The sequence below is a fragment of the Colletotrichum siamense genome (genome assembly GCF_013390195.1).
Source record: "Colletotrichum siamense strain Cg363 chromosome Unknown KSG_Cg363_contig07, whole genome shotgun sequence".
Taxonomy (NCBI): domain Eukaryota; kingdom Fungi; phylum Ascomycota; class Sordariomycetes; order Glomerellales; family Glomerellaceae; genus Colletotrichum; species Colletotrichum siamense.
This window is the reverse complement of record NW_023501020.1, coordinates 2463189-2487156: the sequence shown is the minus strand read 5'-3', so window position 1 is coordinate 2487156 and position 23968 is coordinate 2463189. Positions and strand designations below refer to the sequence as shown.

At 54.6% G+C, this 23968-nt stretch overlaps 6 protein-coding genes across 6 annotated transcripts; 3 read left to right on the top strand and 3 right to left on the bottom strand.

Moving 5' to 3' along the window:
- Positions 1 to 244: 244 nt before the first annotated feature.
- Positions 245 to 1518, bottom strand: CGCS363_v010980 (uncharacterized protein; the record flags this gene model as incomplete). The annotated part of the gene is made up of 3 exons (XM_036642829.1): positions 245 to 280; positions 357 to 919; positions 978 to 1518. The coding sequence occupies 3 exons, from the start codon at positions 1516 to 1518 to the stop codon at positions 245 to 247; spliced, it is 1140 nt and encodes a 379-aa protein (XP_036491485.1).
- Positions 1519 to 3659: 2141 nt separating this feature from the next.
- On the top strand, positions 3660 to 4555 carry tif451 (Eukaryotic translation initiation factor 4E-1; the record flags this gene model as incomplete). The annotated part of the gene is made up of 3 exons (XM_036642828.1): positions 3660 to 3875; positions 3933 to 4004; positions 4067 to 4555. The coding sequence occupies 3 exons, from the start codon at positions 3660 to 3662 to the stop codon at positions 4553 to 4555; spliced, it is 777 nt and encodes a 258-aa protein (XP_036491974.1).
- Positions 4556 to 5196: 641 nt separating this feature from the next.
- On the bottom strand, positions 5197 to 7126 carry CGCS363_v010978 (Acyl-CoA synthetase family member 3; the record flags this gene model as incomplete). The annotated part of the gene is made up of 3 exons (XM_036642827.1): positions 5197 to 6441; positions 6507 to 6802; positions 6898 to 7126. The coding sequence occupies 3 exons, from the start codon at positions 7124 to 7126 to the stop codon at positions 5197 to 5199; spliced, it is 1770 nt and encodes a 589-aa protein (XP_036491975.1).
- A 3417-nt stretch (positions 7127 to 10543) lies between these two features.
- Positions 10544 to 11044, top strand: BOL1 (BolA-like protein 1; the record flags this gene model as incomplete). The annotated part of the gene is made up of 3 exons (XM_036642826.1): positions 10544 to 10585; positions 10648 to 10754; positions 10819 to 11044. The coding sequence occupies 3 exons, from the start codon at positions 10544 to 10546 to the stop codon at positions 11042 to 11044; spliced, it is 375 nt and encodes a 124-aa protein (XP_036491970.1).
- Positions 11045 to 11719: 675 nt separating this feature from the next.
- CGCS363_v010976 (uncharacterized protein) lies at positions 11720 to 14722 on the bottom strand (the record flags this gene model as incomplete). Its single annotated transcript, XM_036642825.1, has 1 exon — positions 11720 to 14722. The coding sequence occupies one exon, from the start codon at positions 14720 to 14722 to the stop codon at positions 11720 to 11722; it is 3003 nt and encodes a 1000-aa protein (XP_036491971.1).
- Positions 14723 to 16176: 1454 nt separating this feature from the next.
- On the top strand, positions 16177 to 23765 carry FAB1 (1-phosphatidylinositol 3-phosphate 5-kinase FAB1; the record flags this gene model as incomplete). Its single annotated transcript, XM_036642824.1, has 3 exons — positions 16177 to 23325; positions 23372 to 23613; positions 23666 to 23765. 3 exons carry the CDS (start codon positions 16177 to 16179, stop codon positions 23763 to 23765), a joined length of 7491 nt encoding a protein of 2496 aa, XP_036491972.1.
- Between the last annotated feature and the right edge of the window lie 203 nt (positions 23766 to 23968).

Sequence of the window (23968 nt, the reverse complement as noted above, 5' to 3'; positions counted from 1 at the left end):
AAATGAATGAATGAAGTCTAACCCAGCTAACTCCGAGCAAGCAACCCAAACGCCATCAATCTGATAAACCGTAAAAATCAAATCGTTGCCGTTGTTGTTTTCCTTTCTGGTATCCCAAACTGCCGCCATAGAGCAGTCAATTGTTGAGAAGTAATCAAGTCGTATTTTTGCCAAACCCGTGCAACGAATTTATGTATCACAAATAGTATCCCCAAGAGCCATAAAGCTGCTAGGATGCGCATCACTAACTCATTGAGGAAACGCCGGAAAGCAAGAGGGCCTGCGCGAAGACGTTTAGCAAGGGATGTCTTCGGTTGCAGAGTCATGGAGTACTCCATCAGAGACCATTTGAATACCTCGTCGTCGGCGTCCGGATCCATCAACCCGAGATAGTAGACCACACGAGTGTCCGCAAGCGTAGTGATGGTATGGCCAACCGCCTCTCCGTCGCACTCAACTGACTTGATAATGTCCAGACGAGGGACGACGCATATCATTACCCTCGCAATCCTAGCTGGCGATGCGTTTTGAGTATTTGATCCCAAGGCTGAGGAGGCGTCTGCGGAGGCCGCAAGAGCGCGTTGGAGCCCTGCTGGACACAGTTCGATCTGGTCAGGACAGTACTGGTCGCCCGGGTGAAGCCATGTGAATTCGAGCACGGAAGAAGCGCGCTGCTTGTGCACTGCGAACCAACAGGCATACGCCAGACAGTTGTGTATCTCCTGGTAGATCGTTTTGATGTCGGGCATGTCCTGGTCGGGTGGCCATGTTCGTCTGACCCAGTTCAGTACTGGGAAGATGAGCGTTAACAGCCTCATGGCTACCTTGTCAACACTCGGCCAAAAACATTGCGGCATGCCGTGAGAGTGGCCGAGCATCATCTCCACAAGTGTTGATCTGAGCCTTGAGCGCCGTATGCCTACAAGTGACTTCATTAGCGATTCTGTTCAGTTCAATAATCCGTCAACTTGGCTCACCTCCATCGTGACAATAGTCAGAGTCCTGGGCATGAAGCTGCTCGGACTGTTTCTTGGTCGCCCCGAAAAGAAGCTCCGAGAACACCTGCTCTTCAAGGACTAGCATGATGACGGCCCGCATCACGCAGAACCGTTTAGCCTTGCTTGTCATGAGGTCCTCCCACGGAGTTGGGTCCATTGGGTCTGGCCGAGCGACCATGCCGACGATACGCTCAAGATGGAACTTTTCGCCATGATATTTGCGGGTTGCAGCCCAGACGGAACCATCTGGAGGAAGATCTCCGCACCTGAAGAGATTTTTGACTAGATACTTGATATTGGAGGCAACAGAAGCATAGTGTTCCGTGAAGAATTGGTCGTCTAGTCTCTGGGATGGTGTGATCCATCGCAAGTCGAGGCGTCCGGGCTCAAAACCGCGCAGGTCGTCCAGGTTTAAATCCTGCCTCCGAGGCAAAGGGACCATAGGCGGTATATGCTGGCCGCTATTGTTCCCTGTTTGTTTTGAAGCATTCTTGCTTCCTTGTGAGTATGAGGAAGACATGACACAAGCGCAACTAACGAGTTCTGACGTATAACTCAAAAAGATTTTGACAGCAAAACTGACGGGCTGTTAGACTTGAGTGTAGATGTTGATCGTGATACTGTTTTGCATATTTGCTTTGGGCGCGAGCACGAACTTAAGAAGGGTAGGCAATAAATCCAGCAACCCATTCCTATTCATTGTTCTCGATCTCCTTAATGACGGGCTTCATCACGAGAGCAATGTTTTTTTTTGAACAGTCAGTTCTCTTTGAATGCACAAAAGGCAGACGACATCTTTGTGCCCTGCTTGAAGACAATCCTCCTCGCTATATCGACCGCGTTGAGATGGGAAGCACGATGATCTCTTGGTCAAGTAGCAAGAAGCCGCCGAAAAATGGCCAAAGAAATGTCATCAACAAAGACGGCCATGTTTCTCGCCGCCCTGCATTCTTCAGCCACAGAACACGAACGGAAGCGGAAGAAGAAAAAAGTTTGCCCTGATTTGTTCTTTTCAGGGCAGTAAGGGTGGGCTCTCAATATCATTCGACGAACTACGTCCTTGCCCGAGATGGCAACATGAGCCGATGTTGACCTGGGGCAAATCCCCTGAGGCTTGTTTCGACGGGAGTACCCTTCGTGTTTCAGCCGTTGTCTCCGTCGGCTTCTCCACGCAATGGGCGATGTTCTGCAGGAGGCAGCAGGAGAAAGTCTCTAGCCAGGCTAAGAATGAGGAATAACCAAGTGAACTCAAGGTGTATTGCAAGCAAAAAGCTGAAAGTGCGGATTGACTCAGGTCGAGTAAAGTGCATGGATGGATCACCTAGGTTACTTTGGAGCCAGGAAAAAGCTTCTGGAAAAGTTCGGTGCAGCCCGAAGCCAAGAAAGACGACGCTCGCACCCCGAAGACGAAAAATAAATCTCGAAACAGGGGTGCGTCCTTGAGCGTAGGAAGGGGCAGGAGAAGGGGCTGAAAATGAGTCGGTTCTGGCAAAGTCGCCGTTGAGAAGGTTGCAAGGGGCCATGTAGCTGGCAAACAAATCAACAAGACAAGATACCTGGCTGTGCTCCCTCTCTGAATGCTGATTGTATCCTTTCTGTACAACCTGAGTAATGATAATTTTGCATTGGTGGTAGGCGTTGGCCAAAGAGAGGCGAGCGTTGAGCACTGCAGGGCTTAAGCCAGACAAAGAGACACGGATTGGATGGCATCAAACTTTGAATTCCAAGTCTCTCCTGGGCAGCACCGCCCTGACAGACGTGACGACCTGGAAGACGGCCCAAGGTCTGGTCCCAGTCAAGACCAGGTTTACGGAAGTTTAAGCAGCCCAGTGGATGCATCTTGCTCCAATGGCCTCGCCTGTCGGATGACAACCTTGCCCGCTAAGAAACTGTGTCGTGTGGTGAGTGGTGACTGGCGAGGAGGTCCATTGCGCATCGCCCTAACAACCCACCGACTGTGTGGGAAGGCCCCGCGGTGTAGTGGTGAGTCTGACGGAATGAGCGAAGCCTTTGGCGAGCTGTGGGCTATGGTGGTGGCAGGTGGGCGGGACCTGGGTATGTAGGTAGGTAAGTGAGGTACTTGGGCACCTTGCCTGGCCGTGGGAAACTGCTTCACTCCGACGTACGGCAGGCAGGGCAGGCTAACAGGCTCAAGAGCGAGTACTCTGTCCGAATAGGTACCACGCCCGACTTCCCGTCAGAGGTCCAAACCCCACTTTTTATTCTTCCATTCGGTTGGCCCGCCCGCTTGGGCATTTTTTTGCGACTGAAAGCACCACACTGATCGAACCGTGACTGCTGAGCGCAATCCTTCGCAAAACCTCATCGCAACTTCCTCGTCCACGAGAACGTCACCTTCCGTTTCTCACCTTAATCACTCACCGAGCCTGCCGATATCCGCTGACGTGCCTGGCGCAACGTCGGAACCCCCGCATACTTGGAAGTAGTCAGCTGTGAACCCCCACGGTACCTTCCCAACAGCGAGCAAACCGTCCTCACGAGCGGAACCCTCCCACTTTCCTCCTCGAGTCGAAATACCCTCGTCGACCTCGCCCCTCTCCTCTCGCGTCGTCAACCTCCGTCGACATCTTCGCACACATACTCGCCCGTCCGAGTGATACCCAGCTGTCACAACCTCAACAACATCAACACATCTTCACAATGGCGACCTCCGTGCAAACGCCCACAAACCCCGACCAGCAGGTCGACCTCTCGACCATCCCCATCTCCCCCGAGGGCGCCGAGAAGAGCACCGAAACCAAGGAGAACGATACCGACAAGGACATCACTGTCTTCCACGACAAGGACAACTTCAACGTTAAGCACCCACTTCAGAACAAATGGACTCTCTGGTTCACCAAGCCCCCCAGTGGCAAGGTTCGTACCTTCTCGTTGCAAATATCGACAAGTTTCACCGCCTAACTTTGGAAACAGGGTGACAACTGGAATGACCTCCTGAAGGAAGTTATCACCTTTAACTCAGTGGAAGAATTCTGGGGTGTCTATGTACGTGCAATCTGCTTCCCTATCCTTCACGACCCCGCCCCCCACTGACAACGTAATGACAGAACAACATCGCTCCCGTCTCCGAGCTGGCCCTCAAGTCCGACTACCACCTTTTCAAGGCTGGTGTCCGCCCTGAGTGGGAGGACGCCCAGAACAAGCACGGTGGCAAGTGGTCCTACCAGTTCAAGGAGAAGCGTGCTGTTCCTATCGATGACCTCTGGCTGCACGTGATGCTGGCTGCCATTGGCGAGACTCTGGAGGGTGAGGACGACGGCGAAGTCATGGGTGTTGTTGTCAACGTGCGCAAGGCTTTCTTCCGTATCGGTGTCTGGACTCGTACTATTGGCAAGAGCATTCCCGGCCGTGGTGATGGAGATGTGGCTGGTGGTAAGGGACGTTCCCAGGATAAGGGCCGTGAGATCCTTCTGAACATCGGCCGCCGTTTCAAGGAGATCTTGAACCTGCCCCCCGGTGAGAGCGTTGAGTTCTCTGGCCACACGGACAGCGCACACAGCGGAAGCAGCCGTGCCAAGGCCAAGCACACTGTCTAGACGGACACGAATTCGAACAACACGACACACGACTTTACCCTGCATTTTACCGGACTTGTTGGCTTCCTCCTCCTTCGAGAAGAGGCCAAATGCGTCTACATGATATCACTCCTCGCATTTCTTAAGCCAACCTTTTGTGTCTGATGCTGGTGGGGAACACCAGGTATCGGGCGTTGCTATGCATCAATGATAACGCATTTCAGGGACGGAAAAGGTTTTCTTATGATAGTCTTGGGAGCCCCGATGAAGGCGTTGCTGAGAAAACAAAAATGGCTTTACTTCTAGAGGGCCACGATCGATAGTACATAGGCGGACGCGAATCGGAATAGATACCTAGGTTTTAGGCCAGTCGCCATGTCCCCTTTGTGAGGCGCTTAGACTTACGGACATTGCGTCGGACGTCCTACTTCCACCTTGAGTGACAGCATGCAAGTTATACCAGCTGAGAGGGAGCATAATCAATGACGAGGTCGGGAGAATCACCGGACCATTCGACATGAGCCCTGTTGGAACAATTCGTCCCAGATTGTTCGGACGATGGTGTGAGGGTGGCATTCTTCTTTTCTCTATCTCAAGTCTATGTTTCCCCTATTCAAACAAGTGTGTACCTGTCTACGGATATATGCACACAGCAAATATTATTACATTTCATCACCGCTAAACTGGTCTTCAAACACAGCCTGGACCAGTTGCTTCTTGTTAATTTTGCCCATGGCGTTTCGCGGGATATGGTCGACGACCTTGAGGACCTGCGGGATCTTGTAGTTGACAAGCCGATCTCGGAGGGCCCTGCGCATGGCCATGGGCGACCAATGCGGCACGACGTCCTTATTGAGGATGACGACGGCGCCGACCTTGCTGCCCCACTTGCCCGAGGGGACGGCGACGACAGCGGCCTCGGCTACCTCGGGGAGGGACAGCAGCTCGCGCTCGACCTCGAGGGCGCTGACCTTTTCACCGCCCGTCTTGATGATGTCGGCGCTCTTGCGGCCCTGGATGAAGTACATGTCGCCCTTGGCCCACGAGGCCTGCGCGGCGTTGAGGCCGGCGCCGTCGACGCGGCGGCGCACAGCCACGTCGCCCGTCTTGAACCACTTGCCGCGGCCGTCCTCGCCCTCGACGAACTCCTTGGCGGTGGCCTCGGGGTTGCGCCAGTACTCTCTGAAGATTGTGGGGCCGCGGAGCTGGATCTCGCCGGAGCGCTCGCGGCCGGTGGCGGGGTCGACGTCCTCGCCCGGGGGGATGACGGCGCCGGTGTCCATGTCGACGAGGCGGGCCTCGACGCCGGGCAGGGGCCAGCCGACGCTGCCGTCGACGCGGTCGGCGAAGTCGAGGCCGCAGCTGAGGGCCATGCCCACCTCGGTCATGCCGTAGCGCTCGAGGAGGACGTTACCCTTGCTGAGGGTCTTCCAGGCCTCCTTGATCGGGGTCGGCAGGGCCGCGGAGCCGGAGATGGCGAGGCGCATGTGTTTCGGGGAAACGGCCTCGCGGGTGGGCTCTTCGGGGTCGAGGGGGAGGGCCTTGTGGGTGGCGAGGAGGCGGGAGTAGACTGTTGGCACGACGGTGAAGAAGGTGATTTTCTCCTTGGGGGGTGGTGCGTGGGTTCCGTTGACGCCGTTTGTGCCATTGGTGCCATTGGTCCAGTTTGTGCCGTTTGAGGTTATGAAGGGCGCGGCGAGGCGCTTCCAGACGGCATCGACGTTGAAGGGGAACATGAACTCGATCGTGGAGCCGGCGAGGAGGGGCGTGAGGACGGCGTTGACGGTGCCGTGGATGTGGTGGAGGGGCAAGACGTGCAGGAGGTGGTCTGCCGGGGTGTAGTTCCACGCCTCGATGAGGGACTTGGACTGCGCCGTCAGGACGGACTGAGGGAGCAAGACGCCTTTCTAGGTGAGGATGTTAGCTTGCTGTTCAATATCCAAATTGAAACCCAATGGCTCTTCCTTCGTACCGGTCTGTTCGTAGTTCCCGAGGTGTAGAGCATCATGCCCGCACCGCCGGCGTCGGGGCTGTCCAGCTCAACCTGCTCGTGCGGGGCACCACCCTGGTGTTTCTCGAGTTCGAGCTGCGCGGGCTTCGAGACGAGCTCTGTCGCGAGGACCTCCTTCGCCTTGGCGGCGAACTTGGCCGAGGACACCAGGAGCGAGGCTTCGCTCTGGTTGAGGATGTATTGTAGCTCGGCCGCGGGGAAGGCCGGGGAGAGGGGGACGGCGATGGATCGGGCTGCGAAGGCGGCGAGAAGGGTCACTGCGGAGAAGCGCATAGTGTCAGGAACAATGTTCATAATTCAATTTACTTTGGTCAAGGAGGGGTCTGGCAGCTATTGCGATCTCTTGGCTTACCTACATAGTCGTAGCTGTTCTCCACTAGGAACGCGATGCGCTCGCCGTTGAGGTCTGGCTTGCCGGACGACTCGAGCAGCTGGTTCCGCGCGCGGCGCACATCGCCGAGCAGCTCTCCGTACTTGAAGCGGCGGCCGGAGAGGGAGTGGACGACGGCGGTGGACTCGGGGTCGTGGCGGGAGATGGCGTCGAAGAGGGGCAGCCTCGGGAGGGATGTCGTGGAAGCCATTCTGAGGGATTGCGAGGCGCGCGCAGTGGCAGCGAAGAATCGGGATGTTTTCAGACGCGGGGGAAGGTTGTTGTAGGTTGCGGACGGTGCTCCGGCGGCGATGACGGCGGCTGCGGCTGAGAACGGTGTTGTTGGCGATGCTCGGGAGCAGCAGCAGCAGCAACCGGGCCGTCGTGCTACATTCCGCAAACCGGAGGCCAACATGGGTGGGGGAAAGGGGAGGGGGATCAAGATTGATATGCGTCCGTTATCAATTGCGTTATGATTAAGGGATCGGAGGCCGGAGTGGATATTGGGGGGGACGGACCCCGTCGATGTGGTAGGCAAGGCAAGGTAGTGTTGCTCTCGGGAGTCGGGTTAGGTAGGTGAGAGTGCAGTGCAGTGCAGTGCAGTCTGCAGCGTCGTGGTGTATGAGGTGCCGTCGGATCTTTTTTTTTTTTTTTTTTTTTTTTTGGCCCTTCCTGTGCTGGTACTGGTAGCAGTGGTAAGTGGTGGTGGGTGGTCTGCGGCGGCGCTGTCAGGTCCCGGATCGGACTTCTCCCTGCAGGACCGCCGGCTGGATCTGCCGAAGACCGGACGGAAAACTGTGGCTTGCTTAGCGGGGCGTCGAGAAGCTTGGAGCACTTTGAGGTGGTGTGGTTGGTCTGTGATGCGGTGGAACGGTTCTCTGAAGGACAGTGGGAGTCGGGGGTGTGCGTGCGCCGCGGGTACAGTGTGGTGTCCGGCGCAGGTTGTGGTCCACGGAGGCCGTGATGGCGGCTGCTGTGACTTCCATGTTGGTGAAGGACCGTGGTGAGGTGAGTTGAGGTGGGTGGAGATGTCCACCATTCCAAGTTCATCCAATGTCGTGGGACGCGGGCAGGGTATGAATGAAGATGGGATAATCAGATGTTCCAGTCCAGTCTCTACACCAGCACGGCGGGCAGCAAACACCATCGTCACATCGTCACATCCATGGAAACAGTCAACAACACTACTACATCACCGCAGCACGCCGAGCGTTGAGAAACGTTAGTGGGGACCGTTTGAGGCGGCGGACCTTTGGGATGAGGTGCCTATCCGTCCCTCCATCGCGTAGCGTCCCATAGGGTTCCATTCTGTAGCTCAAGAGGGATGAGACGGACAGAAATGGGGGTGAAGTTGAGAAGAAGATGAAGGACAAGACAAGACGTGTGCCTCTGTGCGTGTGTCGGCTACGTATCCGTACATCTCGATGCTGCCCATCTCTCCTGTCGACTCACCTTCCTCACCGTCGGTTCTTCGGCTCGCTCTGCTCATGTGAGGCCGTTGCTCCTGCTGCTGCTTTCTCATGCTTGATGCTTGCTACATCCTGCTTGCTGCGCTTCTTCTGCGTCTGCCGCTGCAAAACGGCGCCGCAATCACACGTCACCACCGCACTTTCACTCCTGGACTCTTGGAATTCCATGCAAGGCCCACGTCGTCCTGTTTAGAAGCTCAGTTGTTCTCCGCCCTCGTGCATTGGCGACATTGTGAATCAACAACAGATAGAAAGTCTGGGACGGCCGACGGGGGCGTTTGGGCCTTGCCTTGGGTGCTTGGGGGAAGTGAAGGGAAAAGCAGATATCTGGACACGCCTTTTTTTGTGATCAGGTGCCAATGGTGCCTTGCGCTAAAGCGGAGCTGTGCTGTGGTGCCCGCAAGGCCTCGTGCTCGCAGATGTCAGAGGAAGGGATGCGCGGTGACGGTGACGGTGACGAGGGGACGGTGACGGGGGTTGGGAAACACGCGGTGAGCGTTTCTCTGCGTGCGTCCTCTGCCGCCAGCGAGTGAGTGACTCCTCTGAGCTCTCTACCAGAGTACACTAGTCTCTCCCACTCCGCGCGGGCGGTATGCAGCCCATGCTGTGGACGGTCAACAAATGTTCGAGATGGTCACCGCGTTGGACCCCCCGGTTCGTTTCTGTCCAACGTCTTCCAATGGCTTTCTAGCCTTCTTCCAGCCCGGCCCACCCTGCGCACTAAAATCGTAAATGTGACTCCTCATCATCCCTTTACCGTCCATTGGGATGTGACGGGACCGGCATGGGGAGGACACACCACGGGTTTTGACAGGGGGGCAGATGGTCCGTGGAAAGAAGCAAAGAAGAAGGGCGGTGGGCATAACAGCGAACCAGAATCCAATGCAAAAGCAAAGCTAACCACCTCACCTCACACTCACACGAGGAAGGCCTGGCGCCAGGCCCGGGGTGTGTACTATGGTAGGCAAGAAGCTGAACCCAAAGGTGTCAGTCAAGCGGCGGGAACACGGGGAGAAGGGGGCGGAAAAAAAGGAAAAAAAAGAAGGTGAACCATGGAAGGGCACCGCTTGGAGGGGCGATGGGCACATCTGGCACCATGGACCTGGTTGCAAAGAGCAGCCCAACCCAACCCGTGGGCCCGGCCAGCGAAGCCGTAGAGAAACTGGAAACGCAACGCTCATCAGTGTGGATGATGGAGAGAGTCTGAGGTGAAGTTTTCTGTAAAACAAACGCCCCCCGTGCCCTCCCACTCCCACCCGACTCTCCTCCCCGGCCGCCGCTCCCTTGTCTTCCCTGGGCTCTGGAAAGACTGGAGGTGAGTTCCCTGGGAGTGGGGTCCGCCGGTTACCAACCGGAAGGACAGAGGCACGCTTCCCGGCCCACTGATTGGCCGGCATCCCGGTGCCATGTTGCCTGCCAAGGCCATCCCGCATGCCGCTCTTTTCTCACCGACACACCGAAACTTCTTCTGGACCCCTCACCCCCCGTCCCGGGGTGTTTGACGAAAATCTGTTGCCGCACCTCTCTAATTTTTTTTCTCCTCCCATACACGCACACGCACGCACACAACAACAACCTTGCAACCGTACCTGAAGCCTTACCGCACATTCGGTCTACGCTACACACCCACGTCCATCCTCTCTGTCGCCTCTCGCTCCCCGTACCCGTACCAGTCCACACCGCGCCCTCCGTACCTAAACCGAAAAAGCTGTTGGGCTAGCAAATCCCTATCCAGCACACGCGCGCAACTTTGCTTATTCCCTGTCCTTGTCTTGTCTGTTCCTGGCCTTGCTTGCCTGCTCGATTGCTTGCTTGCTTGCTTGCCGTGACCTTGACCTCCGCCGCCGTGTCTCCATCCACTCTTTCACCACACGCTCTCTCCAAGGTACGCCAGGACACCTTGCTCACCTCCTTTTTGCGACACACGCCTTCATACTACTTCAAGTCCCTCCCTCTTCTCTCCTTCTTTTCTCCTTTCCCCTCTCTTCTTATTCTCCATGAACACATTCCGCCCCTTCGTCGGCAGGATTGGGAGTTTGACCGGAGGATTCACTACAACACCAACAACACTACACATACCAAAGACCTACACTCAAATACCGATACCAATGTTGCGCAGATACGCCCTCGGTTTCTCGGCTAACGCCAGACCGCCAAACATGTCGTCCACCACTCCCATCGAGGACACAATTCGCGCCAAGGTACGAATGTTTCCCCCTCCAAGTCGACGAGACGAAAGTGTTTGCTGACATGCTCCCCAAAGGTCACCGCCGCTCTCTCCCCCTCCACCCTCGAAATCTACAACGATTCCCACCTTCACAGCCACCACAAGGCCATGCAAGGCCAAACCTCCAAGGAGACACACTTCAGGTGAGCATCCCCCGCGAGGGGTGTAGCAATGGGCTCCCTTTTACTTACACCAATGGCCTCACAGACTGGTCATCGTTTCCGACGCCTTCGGCACCAAGATGCAATCCGCCCGCCACCGCATGATCTACGCCCTGCTCCGCGAGGAGATGTCCCGCGAGGGCGGCATCCACGCCCTCCAGCTCAAGACCCTGACGCCCGAAGAGGAGGAGAAGCAGAGAGAGGCAAAGGCGGCCAAGGCCGCCGCCAAGCAGGCCGAGGCTGAGGCCCAGTCGTCCGACGACTCTACTTGAACAAAGAGGGGAAAACAACGACGACGAAGATGAGATGACTTTTTTTTTTTTTTTAAACCAAACCACGGCAACGAACAAAAACGAATACCAAATATCGATATGAGAGAAACGAACGACCACACCAGTTGGGAGAAGACGAATGATGGGGCAAAACCAATGGGAAAAATTTCACACCACCGGGCATTTTTTTGGTGTAAACTGTAAAACGGAGTCATGCTTGCTTGCTGCGACGAGATCACACAACTTTTTTACGAACGAATCGGATACGATGAACGCCAATTTGTAACGGGATTATCGACTTTGGCAAATGTTTTCTACAAGGGGCATTTAGATACCTTCAAGACTCTTCAGAGAGCCGGTCGCGCGAAAAGCACCACTAGATCCAGTCTAGACAGATTGATTGCCTGAGCAATTCAGAGTTGACTTTTGCTTTCAGAGTACCATAACTGAGTCCGTACCATTATAGTCTAATACAACTCTACAAATATCACAAGCTTGGGGTATCATACATGTGTAACACTGAAGACATTCTCCTCTTTCTCATCCCGCGTGAAGCACCAAACAACTTCGTCCTAACTAACATGGATAGAACCAAATCCCACCTAACGTCACCGTCATGTGAATCGTCGGGCATCAGACAAGCTGCGTGTTCCTGGAACACCCTCCGCGGACAGCTTAAGCATCCCCGCCTTTAGGCGCAGGAGTGGATCCAGGAAGACGTCCCTGCTTGAAAAGCTTCGCGATCTTTCTTCTGTACGCCTCCTGTTTTTCCTTCTCCGTTTTCTTCGGCTTCTTGACTCGTGCGTCTTGGGTAGAAGCGGAGAGGGTACTCCGTGCCGGGCTGCTAACCGCAGGACGCGAAGGAGGGCCGAAATCGAATGAAGCGGGTAGAGTTCGACGCACGGCAGTCTTCCCCGCTCCCGATGTCACTTTGTTTCCAGGAAGGGCGGCCGCGGTCTTCGGTGCTGGCGGTGGCGTCTCTGCAACGGTTCCAGTCCGCCGTCTCTCTGACAAGGTCCCATTCGCTTGGTCGATGGCGGGGACCTTCTGTGGAGTAGACCGATCAAGAGGGGAAGTACGATGGACCGTTGGGCTCTCATGCTTGATAATCTTCTCTGGACCGGCCGCTTGGACTGATGTAGGGCGAGATCGCGGGTGGCTCGAAACGAAAACCAGATCATCATTATCTGAAGTAGGTGACTTTTGACGTCGCAGCGTTGGTGTGATTGGAGAGACACGACGCGGAGGTTCCTCGGCTGCCATTCGTTGTTTGCCTTTGTCTTGTCGGCTGGGGTCCAGTTTCGGTTCGGATAGAGAGGCTTCATCGTTGGTCTGCTCTCCAATTATGGGAGCCTGAACGACCTCTGATGCAGCTTGCACCTCCCTAGGCGAACGCAAACCTTCAGCAGGCGAGCGGGGGACCGTAGTGCCAGAGGCGCTGGGCGGATGCTTCGTGTCATCCTTCCGCATACTGGCTACTGGCAACGTCGGTGAAGCGTGCTTGCTCGGCATCGTGACATTCGCGGCCGGCCTCTGCGGCGTTTCAAGAACAATTGGCGAAGACGAAATTCCATCCAGGAGCCATTTCTTGGCTTCTCCAACCTCTTCGGAGTAGATCTCGAAGATTCGATCCAGATTCTCGGCCGTTACCACTTCTTTCTGATAGACGGGCCGATCAACATTGGCCACGTACCATCTTATGGCTGACATTGGCTTTGCAATAGAGGACGACTTATCTACTTCATCCATATATGAAGTGTAATCGTCCACGAATGCCCGGATGAAGTCATCGTACAGCCATTTGGGAAGCTGATGCTTGCGCTGAAGTCCCTTGACCACAATGCACGCCCTGACAAAATCGGCAACACTCCCTGTGAAAGACGGGTATGCGTTCTGGAAAGCCTTTGCGGGTTGCTGCGAGAAGCATTCCAAGGTTTCCTCTCTAGGAGCATGCAACGGCAGCAACACGTTGCCTGATTTCGCTGAGTCGTTTTCTGCGTTCTCCACAGCCGCTTCGTCTCTGACGGGAGCTGCGACTGCAGAAGGCTCGTCAGTTAATTGGCGTTGTAGCGCAGTGGGGTTGGCGGTTTGCGCAGCTCTTCTCTCTCTTGCCAGTCGTGAAGCCTTCGCCAAAGGCTCAAGAGCTTCGTGATTCAGATCTTCAGGAAAGGAGAGCTTTCCATTGGTTTGCCTCGAGATTGTGCGGTAAAGACAGCCGTCGGGTTCAGCCCATAGACTCAAAAGATCAACTCCTCCATCAATGGCTAGCTTGGTGATATTCTGCAAGGTCTTGAGACTGCTGAAGGAAAGAGTGGATCGATACTCCTGCAAAAGCGGCGGAAGCCAGTCGGACTCCACCCAATTGTCATTCAACCACTGGATGAGTTCCCGTTTGTCATCTGCCTTCTTCCAACGTACGGGATCGTCCATACTCACGCGTAGCACTGGCTTTTTCATGCCAATAGTCTCCTCTTCAGCATCTTCTATCATCATGGGATCCCGTTCCTCTGCAATTGTTGCCCTCTGCTCGTCTGCAATTGTGGCCTCCGGGAGACCCGTGCCTGACTTCGAACCCGAAGGTCCTGCTTGTGAAGCCAAGAAATTCTCAGCTCCTGGAACGCGGGCGAGAGTTCTGGGAGCACCCGGGCTATCGTGAACAACTTGGGGCGCTTGAGCAGACTGGTGGGAGTCGGCTGCGTATGTCGAGGCGATGCAGGGGCCTGATGATACCGGTACACGATTCTCTCGGGGCTGAGAAAGAGGAATCGTAGGCAAATCATCTGGCGTTGCTTCGAGCGGGCGATCAGCAGTGGATTCCCCAGGGGAGGAATCGAAGGTAATAAGTTTCATGTTTCGCCTCTCCTTAGGAGTCGATGATTTGAAAGTCATTCGCCCGTCATTATAACTTGATGGAACCATGCTTCCTTGTCCGCACGGGGGGCTAGTGGCAGCTTCAGACCTCGTCAAAAGGTGGGCTGCGATTCGATTGATGGGCGGCGTTGCTTGGAAAAGTGCGTTCGGAATGGCTGTCTCCAGTTCGTCTTCGAACCCGCCGCTGCTGGATGGGAATTCTTCAACACGGCGGCGCTTCAAAGTTGGCTGAGGAAAGTTGGCCGGTGGATCAAAGCGTTTGGGGGTAGGTATGCTTGGTGATGAAAACTGGGGAGGACTGCTTGGGAGGTTTGCCGTTGCTGCTGTGGCAGGAAGCTGACTTTCGATTCCGATTTGAGACTTGATGGAAAGGGTCGGAGATGCAGGTTGGTTGGCCGAATGTCGAGGGCGTTCTGGAGATGAAGGCCAGGAGACCGGGGTTCCTGGAGGAGAAGAAGAAGAAGACGAAGAAGACTGTCCATGGTCAGAGAAGTTGTGAACAACAGCTGGTCTTGCGTTTCCCGTCGGGGAAGGCACACTCGAGACAGGTGCTCTTGGCTTCTGTGCCGGGGGTGGAAGGGTACGGGCTGCGTGGAATTCTCTGAGGCTTTCAAGGACCCCGGCAGGGAGGTTAGGTGGTCCATTGGTGTCTTTGTGAGATGTGAACCAGGAGTCAGGTCTGTCAAGGAGCTGTTGCTGGTCCTTGGGCACCTTTGCAAGGTTCCGGCTGATGGTGTTACCTTCACTCAGAAGTGCTTTGAAGGACTGGGGCGCGGAAGAGCCCGGACTGCCTCCCAGACCAGTCATTGTGACAATGGATGTGATCTATGTCGGTGGGAGAAAAAAAACTGTGCCGAGTGGCATCTGTACTGCAAGTGTAGATCGCCTCACTTTGTCGCAAGTGCCTGGGTTGATGTTGGTAAGGGTGTTGGAAATGATCGAGAGGAAGGTCAACAAATGGGAAACTTGTTGACTTCGGGAACCTGAGCTGGAAACGGATGGGTCTGGTCAGAAGTTAAAGTCACCAATCCAAGCCTCAACCCGAGGTGGCCCAGAGAGGTGTCACTTCAAGTCGTTACCCCGTGGACGACGGGACTTGAAGAGCTGGGCGGGTGGGAAGCTTGCTGGAGGTGACGCGCCGGAAACGCGTTTTTTGGTGTCAACCCTTAAAGTCCCCTCCAGCGTGCACCTACCTGAGGTCACATAGCGACATGCCTGGCACTGCGGGGTCCTGGCTGACAGCCCGCCCGACTTGGGGACGTGGGGCATCACTGATTAGGTAGGTAGGACTTGGTCCGAGCTCTGGTTTCTGAGGGAAGACAGTCAAGATACCACGGCATCTGGATCAAAGGTGCGCATTTCCAGAGGCAGAGGCAGAGTACGTACCTTGTAGAGGTGGGTCGCACTGGCCGCTGGGCAAGTGTCGGAACGGGTACCGGGTACATCCACATGCACTGCTACTACCGCTGCAACGGCTCTTGATCCGTCCTACGAATGCCCCCCAAACATCCCCAAAGCCAACCATTTCAAGGCATCACTCTTGGTAAGCCCGGCTGTACAACGCAGACCTTGTATCTTGGACTTACCAACTGCCAACTGCCCACTGCACCACCACCACCACCACCAGCTTCGTCATCCCCGTTTGACGATTCCACCAACTTGGCAGCCGCTGGGCCACCCGGGCCTAGACCTTGACGGGGTAGTGCTTGCTGGCTCACGGATGGTCCGTCTCTAAAAAGAACCCGGTGCCGACTTGAAGACATTAGCTCCCACTGCAGACTACCTAAGCGTGCTAGGCATACATACCTACCTTAGACGACACACCACACCCTTTTCTCCTTCATCGCCCTACCTACACAACTATCTAGAGCCTGACCTACACCTTCGCCACGTCGTTTCTCCTCCTCGTCACCCGCGCCCCTCCTTGGACCCTTGATCTCGCCCGAGACCACCGACCCTGTCGAGACGATCCGATACTTACCTTCGCATAAATACCACGAACACGAGAGCCTTCTTCAACCGGCCCCCCCGCCGCCGAACGCGTCTCTTTCATCCGGCGCATTGCGAATACACACTGTACGACCCGGGCAGGACTGGATGACGAGGAGAAGGACTGGCGTTGGAAGCATCTCACGACACCGCATTTTCTCTCCGCCGTTATGTCACTCTGAGGTCCGGCTACGCATACACTGCCTCCGATGTCGTAGCGACCCCCACGAATCCTTCATAGCCTAGCTGTTCTATCTCTGCCTCTGCGCAAGATGGCCAGCAACACCACCCCGAAAGCGAACTCTCCCGCGGTCCTCTCGGCGCCCCCGGGCTTTAGGAGCCGCCATGACTCCATCAACTCAATATCTACCGCCTCGCAGGCCGATAAAGACCAGCTGGCCCATACTCTCAACCGGATACATACGTCAGCGAGCCAGTCCGACTCTCTGACAACCTTCAACGATTTCGCTCCGCCTCCCGCCTCCCTCCCCGCGACGGAAACCAAGGCGCTGACTGGCGAGCTGGTTCAGAACGGGCTCAGTGGTCTGTATAGTCGCCTGAAAGAGGCCGTCGGTGCCGTTGGAGCAAGGACACAGGATACGGATGATGCCGACAGTTTCGACGCGGCGTCGAAGCGTAGCACTAGCACGGTCACCTCGACCAAGACTCCGGCAGCCTCCCTTGCTCGCGTCGAGAGTGCTGTTACGAGCTCTTCTTTCAACTCTAATGATGGGCCCATGACGGCGACCACCTCTTCGGGAGTAAATACCGCCATGTCGGATAGCCAGTCTCAGCCCCCTCAGTCCTCCAAGGCTACCTCCATATCTGCCATGACAGCATCCAAGTCAAGCACCTCGAGCCGACAAAGTATGCCCAGTGTTGCCAAAGCGTCAGCAGTCACGGCTATCAACCCGGAGGTCGCGCCCGCCACGGCGACAAGAAGCCTTCCACTTGCAGAAGACGGTCCTAGTCGGTCATCTGGCAGGCGCAGCATCAGCAAGCCTGATCCTCGGCCACTTGTCATAGGCTCCGACAGCTCCCATAAGTTTGACGTTCTCGAGCCCAAGCCAACCGCCGCCATAGATCGAAGCCATGCAAGCTCCCGGCTGGTAGGCGTTGATGGACCTGCTGAAAAGCCTCTGAGCCCTATCAAGGCCAACGCTCCGCCGCTACCTAAGTTGCAAACGACGGACCCTCGATCACCAGTGTCTTCGGCTGCATCAATGCTTATCGCGCCTAAGCGACCGGCGGTTATTGATCGAATCAGCCGCTCAAGATCGCCTGGGTATGCGCCTTCAAGATCATCGTCTATGGAGCATGTCACCGCGGAGCCAAGCCCAATCAGCACCTCGGCACACGATTCAGTGTATCATGACTCTTTCGCTCACGACTCTCAACCGAAGCATGGAAGGACTGGGGTACTCCGAATTCCTGGGACAACAACTAATGAGGGCGCGCCAGAGCAAGTCAATGCCAGGCTCGATCGTATGCGGCGACAAGTGCTGAGCAAGGAATTCTGGATGGCGGACGAAACGTGCAAAGAGTGCTTCATCTGTGGCCAGCCGTTCTCGGCATTCAGGCGGAAACACCATTGCAGAACTTGTGGCTGCATCTTCGACTCCAAGTGCACTTCCATCATTCCGGCCTCAAAGTTTGGAATGACTGGCACTCTGCGAGTATGCAAAACATGTCTGAAAGTCATCAACCAGCGGCTTTACGAAGGAAGCGGCTCTGAAGACTCTGGTGATGACTCGTTTCTGCCGGCTATTTTCCGACAAACCAAGGCGACCCCCAAGGTCACGCAAGCCGAAGCTGAGGTTGAAGAGCCCAGTTTTGCGGACAAGATGGAGGGCTTGAATGACGCCAGATCTGTTCAGACCCCAATGATGGCCATTCCTGCCACCAGACGAATCAACGACTCGAACAGGAACTCTGCCATTCTTGAGATTGATGCGCCGCAACTAAGTCGTCCGAGCTCGTCTCGCTCACTCAGATCTCTGACCTCCGCGAACCGTCCGCAGTCGTCAGGTCACAAGCGCCATCATTCAAAACATCACAATAACTTCCTAGCACGCTTTAAACCAATGCCAGCGCCAGATGTTAACAGCGCCCCCTTCCGCAAAGGCATTACCGATGAAATGACCAAGAAACCAAAGTACCCGGCATTTCATGATGACAATATCATCGACCCAGAGTTGGCTGCCTACATGTCAGACGAGTCCAGTGGTGACGAGCAGATGAGCATATTTGCTACAATGTCAAGTGCTGATCTGCAGCCGTCAAGTTACGATCACGAAAAGTCCAGTTTTGGGCCATTCTTGAGCGCGGGCAGGAGACACAGGCTCGGCCGAGGAGAAAAAAGTGTCAGTGGCTTGAGTTTCACGAGTCGAGGAATGGATGACAACGCCGGCTCCGGTAGCCTCATTGGCCATGGTCGGCCAGCAAGGAGACGCAATCTCAGCAATGTGAGCCATCAAATGCGGTCTCCACGTCCGAAATCTGGAATATTCAAAGGACCCTCGGCATCTAACGAAAATGTCTTCACTATCGAGAATCCCGCCATAGAAGCTACTAAGCTGACCAGGAGCGACTCCATGCAAGATGACAAGCAGCCGCAGGTGGAGCTGAACCCGTCGAGCATGCTCCATGTGAAGAAACTCCTACATCAGTTGCTCGAAGATTCAGGAATCCCCAACGTACCCGCTTGGGAAAGGGCTCTAGTTCCGATCTTGCTTCAATGTACGGATGACGTTACGCCCGACATTAGGGCTGGCGACGATATGGACATCCGCCATTACGTCAAACTCAAGAAGATTCCGGGGGGCAAGCCAGGCGACACCAGCTACGTCTCCGGCGTTATCTTCACCAAGAACCTCGCCCTGAAGAGCATGCCTCGACGCATCATCAACCCACGTATTGTCATCGTGTCGTTCCCTATCGAATACCAGAGGCACCAACAGCATTTCATGAGCCTCCAACCAGTCATCGAACAAGAAAAGGAGTTCTTGCGAATCGTCGTCAATCGCATCATCAATCTGCGCCCTCAGCTACTGCTCTGCGAAAAATCTGTTTCTGGCGTTGCTTTACAGTATCTTTCTGAGGCTAATATCGCGGTTGCGTACAACGTGAAACCGTCAGTGATTGAAGCCGTTTCGCGGTGTGCGGAAACAGACATCATTTCTTCGCTCGACATGCTCGCCTTGCAGGTCCAGGTTGGAAGGTCTGGCGGCTTCGAGGTCAAAACCTACGTCAACAAGAGCTATCCGGGCAAGAAGAAAACATACATATTTTTGTCGGGCTGCTCCGAGAAGCTTGGCTGCACCATCGCCCTCCGTGGGGACTCTACTGAAGTCTTGTCAAAGATGAAGAAGATCACGGAGTTCATGGTCTACGTCGTCTACAACTTGAAGCTGGAAACATGCTTGATGCGAGATGAGTATATCCAACTGCCCGCTGAGATCGATGAAGCATCTTCATTGGCATCATCCCTTCGTCAACCTCCGGAGGATGCTCCGCGATCTCTAAGCGCGTCCGTTGAGAGCGCCAAGCAGGATGCTGCAGTTGTCAGTACGTCGACCCCCGAGCTGCCTTCTCAGACGAGCAACGGTACTTCAATGGTCACCGCCGAAGGCACCGTGTCAACCGAACAGACTGAGGAGCCACCCGTGGAAGAGAGGCCCCCTCTTGTGTCCTTGCACGCATCTCACGTCCCGCCTACGTCCCCCGAATCTCAAGTGCCCGAAGACGTGCCGATGCCAACGTACTACAGCGACATGGTTGCTAGATATGAGACGAAGATTCTTTCTGCTTCACCATTTGTTAAATTTGCACAGCCTTATCTGCTCATGAAAGCTCGCGAGCAAGAACGACGTCTGGTTTACCTGAAACGATTGAGAGATCAGGACGTTATAGAGGAACAGACAGATGCCGAAAAGTCCAAGTCGCAAAAGTTCCAACTGATCAAGCCCGAGATGGTCCACGCGATTGGACAGCAGGCCCCGCGGCAGATCATGGAAGTACTCCACGCCGTCCACGACGCTGAGTATGACAAGGCGCTTTACAACTATCAGACTCAGACAAGACAGTGGGAGAACTATATTCAGGGCAACCTGGATCTCTTCGATCCTTACTCGCATCAGAACATTGTTGTGCTGTACTCGGAAATATGCACAGAGACCAAGATCCCATGCTCGGAACCTGGGTTGATCGCGATCGGATTCTATGACGAGCATGTCGATGACAGCGGAAGCATGGACCCTGACTGCACTTTGGGCCAGTACATTGAAGATCTCTGCCTCAACAAGGATTCAATATGTACAGCAAATGGCTGTGACCGGAAGATGACTGAACATCACCGTACATACGTGCATGATGAGTCACGTGTCACCATCTTCGTTGAGCCAGCGGCTCCCAAACAGCGCCGATTAGTAGACGGTATATCCATGTGGAGCTACTGCAAGATTTGCAAAAAGGACTCTCCAGAAATGGCCATGTCGGACAGCACCTGGAAATACTCCTTCGGAAAGTATCTTGAGCTTCTCTTTTGGAGTAGGGGGCTGCGACTTCACGATCAGACGGGCTGTGCCCACGACCATCATCGAGATCACATCCGCTACTTTCAGCACCGTGATACGTGGATCAGAATTCACTACGATCCCATTGATCTCCTCGAGATCATTGTACCCAGAGCTCGGATCACATGGAAGGTCGAGAATGACTTGAAGCTCAAGAACGAGATTTTTAATAAAATCGAAGAAAGATGGGTGCGCTTCGTCAACTCCGTCAAACTTCGGATCAAGAGCATTCGCATCGACAGTGTTCTCCCTGAGAAAGCAGATGCTTGTAAGGCAGAAGTCGACAGGCTGGCCAAGAAAGCACAGGAGGACCAGATAGCTTTGATCCGCCGACTTCAGGAGACCTACGTTAACTCCAAGTACTACGAGGTTATTCCCTTCAACGCAATCGTCAGGGAGATGCTGGAAAAAGCTGGCGACTGGGATGCTGCATTCTCCAAATTCGAGATCGATTTCCTTCCTGACAAGGATTTGCGGCAGCTGACAATGATTCAACTCAAGAAGATTTTCACGGACAACGAGTCTCGAGAATCGCTGCCTTCCACTGACGGCACGGCATCGACCGTTGATACTGGAGAGCCTCCCTCTCAGACGTTCTCGGATGTTGATGAGAAGGCTTCGACACAGCCTACGGATGCGAGTGAACCCAGTGGTGATGGAAACACAGATGCAGCAAAAGCCGAAGAGCAAGGAGCAGAGGAGACGAAGGAGCAAGAACAGGAGTCGCTGGCAGAAAAGCAGCCTGAGATCGATTCAGTCACGACTTCTGCTCCTGCTGCTGTGCCAGAGGCAGGGGAGCAAATGGAGCAGAAGGACAAAGAGATTGCCACTGAGGAGTCTACGTCCGAAGACAGCAAGATTAGCACACCTGCAGAAGTTGTGCTGGAGCGGGTAGAACCTCTCGACCTTGCCACACCTGGGTCGCCCATCGTCAAACCGCCCTTCTCTATCGCTATAACCGAAGAGAGCGAACAAATATCAGGATCTCCCAGCACGGCAGAACCGACCTCTCCCGGGTCCAGGCCCCCGCTCACGACTGTTTCGACTGGAATATCTCTGTCTGAAAAGGTTGAGCAGATTCGTCGTGAGCAACAAGCCATGGGCGCCGGAACGCCATCAACGGAGGAGCCGGTCGAGGCACCGCCGAAACCGAACCCAGAGCGAGTTGTCGCCCGCAGGAACCCGATGCTTAGAACTCTTTCACAACCTGCCTCGACACTGCCAAGATCCCAGCCAAGCTTTGCGAAGTCAATAGTGCCGAAGGATGTCAGTGATACCGCAACCGAATCGTCTTTCAAGATAGACAAGAAGCCGTTCGACCGCCTCACATTGGGAATGAAAAGCCATAGGAAAGCTGGTCCCTCTTCGATTCCTCGGCTGATTACCAAGAAGAAGGATTCACATGTGTCGTCACAGGTGTCTAGAATTGCCCGACACTTTGAACAATTGAGCCGCGAGTTCGAGAAGGAGAGGCAACGCGAAGATCGTCGCAAACGTCTGGCGAAGGGGACTCAACCTCGTGCGGGATTGCCACGGTCTGCAACTAAGGCCATTGTCGAAGTCTACCACAACATCGACAATGCTGTCCAGGAGCCTGGGCCTTCGACAACTGATCACAATAACGACATCAAGATTCTTGAGCCTAAGACGGCACCTGTTACTCCAGCACCCAACACGGTCCACACTGAGCCGACACCTGAACCACCGGCCGAAGAGGCACAACCTGCGCCAGAAGTCGCCCCTCCGTCGGAAGAGCAACACGTGGGTGGCGAAACCGACGATACTGCAACTGTCACGGCCAGTCACGGTGGTTCTGATGACGAAGGGCAGAGTGATACTGAACAGTCAATTCTAGACGACTTGCTGCCCGATGTCAAAGAATTAGCCGACTCCCTGGAGCCAAGCACGGAAATCCCTCTCGAACTGCCAAAACACCAGAAGACCAGTCTCATGAAGATGCTTACGAATTTCTGGGCTGAAAGATCGGCAAGCGGTTGGCCTCAGCTTGATTATCCAGTCAACGCAAGCGATCATATTTTCCTAGACTCCGATGTCATTGTAAGAGAGGACGAACCAAGTTCTGTCATTGCGTTCGCTCTAAGCTCAGATGACTACCGCACTAAATTGGCCGATATTCGTCGACAAGAACGTATCGCAATCCAGAGAGACTACGAGGCTTCTAACATGGATGGCAAGTCATCAGGCATGTCGGACACTGGCGGTGAATTCGTCATGGAAGAGGGCGAGTTGGAGAAGAGCCTACTCAGGGCCACGGGAACCCATCTCAAATACCAATTCAAGGAAGGGTCCGCAACAATGCTCTGCAAGATCTTCTACGCGGAGCAGTTCGACGCATTGCGTAGAAAGTGTGGTGTTGCGGATCGCATCGTCGAATCCCTCTCTCGTTGCCTGAAGTGGGACTCGAAGGGAGGCAAGACCAAGTCGGTATTTCTCAAGACTCTCGACGACCGCCTCGTGCTGAAGGGGCTGTCTCCCATTGAGACATCCGCCTTCCTCAGATTCGCGCCAGCTTACTTCGGCATCATGGCAGAGGCTCTCTTCCACGATCTACCCTCCGTGATCGCAAAGATGCTGGGATTTTTTCAACTCATCATCAAGAACCCTGTCACAGGTATCGAGATCAAGCTGGATCTGCTGCTCATGGAAAATTTGTTTTACGATCGCGGCCCAACTCGTCTTTTCGATCTGAAAGGCTCCATGCGAAACCGAAAGATTCAGTCTACAGGCGAACAGAACGAAGTCCTTTTGGACGAAAACATGGTAGAATTCATATACGAGTCCCCCTTGTTTGCGCGAGAGCATTCCAAGAAACTCCTAAGAGCATCGGTAAGTTCAAACCCATTTTTGTTGCAAAGCCCTGCTAACAGTCCAGGTCTGGAATGACACTCTGTTCCTTGCACGCCAGAACGTTATGGACTATTCGTTGATGATTGCAGTCGACGAGGCTAAGAGAGAGCTAGTCGTCGGCATCATCGATTGCATTCGTACGTATACATGGGACAAGAAACTCGAAAGTTGGATCAAGGACCGTGGGTTCGCGGGTGGGGGCAGAAATCGCCCGACAGTCACCAGCCCAAAGGAGTACAAGTCTCGCTTCCGAGAGGCTATGGCTAGGTACGTCTCTTCTAGTTATTGTTGCCATCATATAAACTAACGTATCACATAGATACATTCTTCAGGCTCCAAACTGCTGGCATCAATTTGGCGCGCCTCAGATGGCCAACACCATGAGGCCGCGTTTTGAATCTGATGTCAAGCTTGAGTGAGTTGGCTGCTTCGATCCCAGTCTTTAACGATCTTTTATAAGAGTCTCGTCATTCGCAAAGTCGCAACGGATTACTGCATTGGAGGCGTTTACTTGAACATGGAAAGCAATAAGGAGAACATGGAGACCAATGTTAGCATGGGATGGTGTGCTGTAGCAAGGGAGGAGCTGACATGGCGTTGATGATATACGGCCTTGAAATTC